A 6698-nucleotide genomic window follows, 5' to 3' on the forward strand; every position below is an offset into this window, starting at 1 on the left:
AGGTCTAATTAATTTATAAAAAACAGATATTAAACATGTGCTTGTCTATTTTTCTATTCTATATTGTTTATGGACAAGAGACAAATTTGGCATCTGGAATCTTTGGAGAGAATGCAGGACCTTTCATATTGAATTTTATGCACACCGTAGCATATGTCAACGAAAATTTATGGACAAGGACAAATTTTGGCATCTGAAATCTTTGGACAGTTGAATTTTATGGAGAGGGGATGTATTTTCAACCGGGCTACGAAACTTTGGTTTTGCTCACAGAAGTTCTCCTTGACCTTGGTTATTAATAGTGATCTCCTCCTATTTGACATTCCATATAATTAAGCTCATTCTCTACCTCTCGTAATGCCCTGTGGAAAGATGGCCATGCCCTTGTCTTCATTGTCATCCCATATTTCCCTTACTATGACACACAATCGATCTCATCATCTCGCTCTGAACGCCTATGTGAACACACAATGCATTCCACGTCTCTTCACCGCGCTTAATAACAGAAGCTCTGCCAGAAAACATAGAAGCATCTACCTACGATCGGGTACGCACACAATTTTAAGTTTATTTGTACTTTTATCTCGTGTTAGTTTCGATTCGACTTCTTAGTATTATTGAATTTGCAGGCTCAAGCAAGATCATTGCTTGTGTTGGCGAAGACTCAACTTCCCTTTCCAATAATTCTGAGAAAAAGACTGGTATGCTTATGTTGGTGCATTGTGTACAAAATGATCTAAATGTTTTCAACATGCTGCCAACTGATTAATTGCATTTTCATGGGATACCTTCACATTCGCTTTCTGCTCCTACACTAGCGACACCACAATTCCCACCCGGATTTTGGAAGGATGATATTATTGAATCTATACTCTCATCTAACAAGGTTGGAACTTGGTATTCTCATCGACTGTTCGTTAAATTTTTTGTTTGTAAAATATTATGGTTGACGTCGCAAAAGTCTCTTGGTTGACCTGTATTAATTTCAGGTGGCAGTAGCGGACGAGAAGCGTGTCGAGACATTAATATCTGATATTAAGAGTATGTTCAGAGGTATGGGTGATGGGGAAACAAATCCCTCTGCGTATGACACTGCTTGGGTAGCAAAGATTCCAGCACTTGATGGCTCTGACCACCCTCACTTTCCTCAAACACTCCAATGGATTCTTCAGAATCAGCTGCAAGATGGCTCTTGGGGCGAAGAGAACCATTTCCTAACATATGACAGAGTACTCACTACTCTTGCGTGTATTATTACTCTCACCGTATGGCGCACTGGCCAGATACAAGTGCAGAAAGGTTTGCAAACTTTATTTTTATTTAATAATAAAACTATGATAGACTCTGCTTTGTGTAAAAAGGGATGCCTGTTTCCTTACACTCCATATTTATAGCTCTGAATAATCTATAAATATCTTGAAGGTCTTGAATTCTTCAAGAAACACGCTGAAATGATGGAGTATGAAGCGGACAATCACCGGCCAAGTGGATTCGAAATTTTCTTTCCTGCTATGCTAAACCAAGCAAAACAATTATGCTTGGATCTGCCTTATGAGTTGCCATTCATTAAACAAATCATTAAGAAGGGGGAAGCTAAGCTTAAAAGGTCGATCAAACTCTAAATTTGATGCTCTTTTGTCAAACCTTAATGTCATTATCAATTGCCCTTACCGTCGTGGTGGTGTTTCGATCAGGATTCCCACTGATACTCTCTATACGGTTCCAACAATATATTTGTATTATTTGGAAGGCCTGCAAGAAATAGTGGAGTGGCCCAAAATCATCAAACTTCAATCCAAGGATGGATCGTTCCTCGGCTCGCCAGCATCTACAGCCGCTGTATTCATGCGTACAGGGAACACCAAGTGCTTGGAATTCTTGAACTCGGTCTTAATGAAATTCGGAAACCACGGTATCAACATATCAATTTTATTTGCTGAAGATGTTTTTTATTTGGTTTGTGAAATTGATTGAAATAAAATGAAGATTAACAACGGATAATTTGTTATTGTAGTGCCGTGTCACTATCCGCTTAATCTATTTGAACGTCTGTGGGCCGTTGATACTGTTGAACGGTTAGGGATCGATCGCCATTTCAAAAAGGAAATCAAGCACGCATTGGATTATGTTTACAGGTATTCTGACTTTAAGCATTCTACACGATTCACTTCTTGATCAGCTCATTTGTGCCCAAATTTTATTATCTCCGAAATTGATGCGCAGCCATTGGAACGAAAGAGGCATTGGATGGGCGAGAGAGAATCCTGTCGCTGATATTGATGTTACGGCCATGGGCCTTCGAATCTTGAGACTGCATGGATACAATGTATCCGCAGGTAAACGAATGTGTTGATGTACTGAGCTGGCAATTGTGCCATGTCCTTGAATTTTTTCAGGCTGATGAACTCTGCAACCATCATTCTTGGCAGATGTTTTAAAAACTTTTAGAGATGAGAATGGGGAGTTCTTTCGCTTCTCGGGTCAAACGGAGAGAGGAGTAACAGACATGTTAAGCCTCAATCGTTGCTCACACGTTGCGATACCAGGAGAAACGGTCATGGAAGAAGCACAACTCTGTACCGAAAGATATCTGTGGAGCGCTCTGGAAAGTGGGGATGCGTTTGACAAATGGGCTCTTAAAAAGAACCTTCGCGGAGAGGTATTTTAACATTTTTTTTTGTCAGAGGAAAAAATCGCTATTTCTTTATATTCTAAAAACGCTACTTCTTTATATTATTAAAAGGTAGTACATATATCCTGGACCACTTTTCTATCTTCATTTCTTTGGATTACATATTATTGAACTCTCTATTGAAATTATTCATTTTTCTTTACATCAAAACATAAAATTTTGAAAATATTTATCTTTGCTACACAGTATTTCTTAGGTTTTATATGTTGTTTATTAAATGTAAAATATTATCACTATAAAATACCATATGATATATCGATATTCTGAAAAACAAAATAGTACATCCCTTGCATGTATGTCTTTATAATAATTTATGTTGTCAGATTTGGTCATAACACCTTGAGAAGTAAAATTTACTTGTTTCCTTTGCTATCTCTTTTTTTTTAAAAGATCAGCTGTTTTATTTTTCTCTTTGTAAATATGATCAAATTTTACATGGTGGAATGTCCTTAACCAGCCATTTATCCAGTTGATTAAGATAAATGGACTGAAATCATTGTGTCCTTTGACCTATGGCATAATGCCCTTGGCATCGCCATAAATCTGCACCTGTTTTATTCCCAGCTGAGATTAGTATCTCACATTGTGATAAGTTCAGCTCAACTATTAGTACTATTCCCACCTTCCCCTCCCGAAGTGATAGAAATTATCAGAAGCTATATAAATGGCTGCTCCACATCCACATTCTCTCCTGGCACATGAGACATCAAAAAAACCAACACTAAATGTTTGCCGTATATCTTTGTTTGCCATATATCTCTGGATTTAAATTTCCTGTAGCCTTTACTTCCCTATGTCTGCCCTATTTTGTTGAAGTAGGCCACAATCTTAATAATTTCATCAAAAATCTCCAATCTTTTCTCGTAAAAAATGATAGCATTTTGTCTAGCTAAATAGACCATAAAATGTAGATGTAAAATGAAAGGCCTTTGCTCCAAAACCTAATGCATTTGTACAGGGACTGGAAGTGTTCCATAGGAGCTAGATTGTAATGAACCAGCACCCCATCCCAGAGTACCATCGCTTAAGGGAAATGTAGAAAGAGATGCTTTGTATCTTCCTCTCCCTTCATACACAAAACACAAATGCCAGGTCTATGAAATCCTGCCCTTTGGAGGTTATGCCAGGTCTGTATACGATCTGGGCAACCAACTAAAACATTTGGACATTTTATTCTTGCTCCTCATAAACCTCATATTTGGAGGTTATGCCAGGTCAGTATACGATCATGAATGGGCAGCCAACTAGAACATTTTGACATTTTATTCTTGCAACTAAAACATTTTAACATTCTATTCTTGCTCCCGCATAAACCTCATATCAATGATTCTATATATATGTGTGCGCAATTTTATTGGCAGGTGGAGTACGCCCTCAGATATCCATGGCATAGGAGTCTGCCAAGGCTGGAGGCTAGAAGCTACATTCAACATTATGGGTCAAACGATGTCTGGCTTGGGAAAACTATGTATATGTAAGATTGTAATATTTGTAATTTTCCCGTCCAATGTAACACCCTTGAACTCAATATTTTAATGTATAATTGACGAAATCAGGATGCCATATATTAACAACCGAAAATACTTGGAACTGGCCAAACTGGACTTCAATTATGTGCAGTCCATACACCAAAAGGAGATTCACGAACTTCGAAGGTGCTGGTGTTTTTTAATTCGATGTTTCATTCATTTAAGCCTACCTTACCTATTTGCTATTTCTTTTTATTCAATGTTTTGACATTCATTTTAACTCTATCTTAAGTACTGAAAGCTAAGCTAAGCTAATGTATATCGCATTGTTCAAAGGTGGTGGAAGTCATCCGGTTTCGAAGAGCTCAATTTCACACGCCACCGTGTGACTGAAATATTTTTCTCAATCGCGTCTTCTCTGTTTGAACCAGAGCTCGCTTCGTGTAGAGCCGTTTATACGAAATCTACCGTCTTGAGTGTCATTATAGACGACCTATATGATTCACATGCATCTTTAGAAGACATCAAGCTGTTCACAGAAGCAGTTAAAAGGTGGAGATTTAATATATTGAATCTCTTTAGATTAAAAATAGATGAAAGCGAAATCTTTCTGCAATTATTGTCGCTGCTAAACTATGTATGCATGCATATTCTTCGTCTTTGTTATAGATGGGATCTGTTTCTGTTAGACCGAATGCCAGAGCACATCAAAACATGCTACCTGGGTTTGTACAATCTTGTGAATGAAATAGCAGAAGAAGGGCGCAAGAGACATGGTCGTGACGTACTAGGCTACATTAGAAATTTAGTATGTAAATTAAACTTAATTACAAGTGTTGATATTAAAGGAGGTTTTCATTTTCCACAAAGGTACAATTAAATCGGTCATATGATATATGGCAGTGGGAGATCCTGGTTGAAGCATACACGAAAGAAGCAGAATGGTCGGAAGCTGCATATGTGCCCTCCTTCAATGAATACATAGAGAACGCTACTGTATCAATATCACTGGCAACTGTCGTTCTGATCAGTGTTCTTTTCACTGGAGAGGTTCTTACAGATCACATACTCTCCCAGATTGGTCACCGATCCAAATTTGTATATCTCATGTGCTTGACAGGGCGTTTGGTAAACGATACCAAAAGTTACCAGGCAGGCTACTCAATCTCTTCTAATCCAATGTATAGTACTTGTCCTTAATCGTTTCTAATTTATTTGAATGGTTGTTAATTATGTGCAGGCAGAGAGAGATCGAGGAGAGGTAGCTTCTTCCATACAGTGTTACATGAAGGACCATCCCGAATTGTCAGAGGAAGAAGCTCTCAAACATGTTTATATTCTCTTGGGAAACGCCCTCGCAGATTTGAAGGGTGAATTTCTGAATACAAAAGAGGTGCCGGACAATTGCAGAAGACTGGTTTTTGACAATGCAAGATCAATACTACTGTTTTGCATGGAAGAGGACGGTTTCACAAATTCACATGAAACGGAAATTAAAGAGCATGTCAAAAAGATACTGTTCGAACCAGTTGCTTAGAATACATTACTCAAATAAAGGCCCGGCACTTTCATTTTGTACTGTTACACACACTTGCTCAGCGGGTATTATGACCATTTGTGTTTTTCGCATTTTCTAATGCCAGCAATGAAATTCATGGTTGCCCACGTGTTTCTGTGTTTCCCAGTTCGTTAAAGGATATTAAATTTCGTTTTAGGTTAAAAAAAGTTCATCAATTATAAGTGCACATCATGATGAGAATCCTTTTAGGAAAAAAATAGAGTAGCCTTGCGTCACGTTTTGAAAAGTGTTTTGTTTAATTTTCCAATTTAATTGGTTTAGAATTTAAATGGTGTCTCAATAATACACTTTTATTGAACAAATCATGTTTGGAGTTGCGTTTAGGGATACATAATCTTGTTTTGGATTGGATTATCTCAGGAGATTTGTAGGAACCGAATTTTCCCACCTGATCATTAGACTATATTCTGGTGACTATATGTATGGCAGAGATTTAATATTAATTTACTAGTTTATTAATTTTTCTTTTCTTTAATAACTAATTTGTTATGTTTGTCTTTGAAGCTAAATTTTATCATTGGGTGGTATGGAAAGGGTTTGTTAAGATATTTAATGAAGAAAGAGAAATTCATTGAAATTCCAAAGTTATAATTGTTTTTAACAAATCTTTTATGTGTATACTATCTTTCATAAGTTTTACTTTTATTGAAGATGTCAATAGTACAAATTACAAGATGATATTTACAATACCTTTAGTGCAAATTACAAGATGATACTTACAGTGATCAAGGTGTTTTTTTGTTTTGGTTTCTTATAGTGTATTTTAGTTTCTTCATGTGTTCACTAATTTTTCCTTAAGCTTTGCTAGGTTTGCTCAAGAGGCTAGATAAAAATAAGAGATATAGGTTATTTAAGCTAGGTGATTAGATTAAACAAAGAAAACTTGTGAATATAGATTTAATTCAAGAAAATTGGTTTCCTATCTATGAAGGTTGCAAGGAAGTAAATATTTTCTCTT

General features: G+C 36.8%; 1 protein-coding gene across 1 annotated transcript; it reads left to right on the plus strand.

Moving 5' to 3' along the window:
- Window positions 1-264: 264 nt before the first annotated feature.
- LOC149229610 (monofunctional isopimaradiene synthase, chloroplastic-like) lies at window positions 265-5846 on the plus strand. Its single transcript, XM_089378685.1, has 15 exons — window positions 265-547; window positions 630-701; window positions 819-886; window positions 990-1299; window positions 1423-1606; window positions 1695-1912; window positions 2015-2135; window positions 2224-2336; window positions 2430-2659; window positions 4054-4166; window positions 4249-4347; window positions 4498-4713; window positions 4831-4969; window positions 5065-5313; window positions 5402-5846. The coding sequence occupies exons 1-15, from the start codon at window positions 358-360 to the stop codon at window positions 5696-5698; spliced, it is 2619 nt and encodes an 872-aa protein (XP_089234811.1). The 5' UTR covers window positions 265-357; the 3' UTR covers window positions 5699-5846.
- Window positions 5847-6698: the final 852 nt, after the last annotated feature.

Source organism: Pinus tabuliformis, chromosome J, assembly GCF_031772625.1.
Source record: "Pinus tabuliformis cultivar Carrire ecotype Pingquan chromosome J, CPIR1, whole genome shotgun sequence".
In the NCBI taxonomy this organism is placed as follows: domain Eukaryota; kingdom Viridiplantae; phylum Streptophyta; class Pinopsida; order Pinales; family Pinaceae; genus Pinus; species Pinus tabuliformis.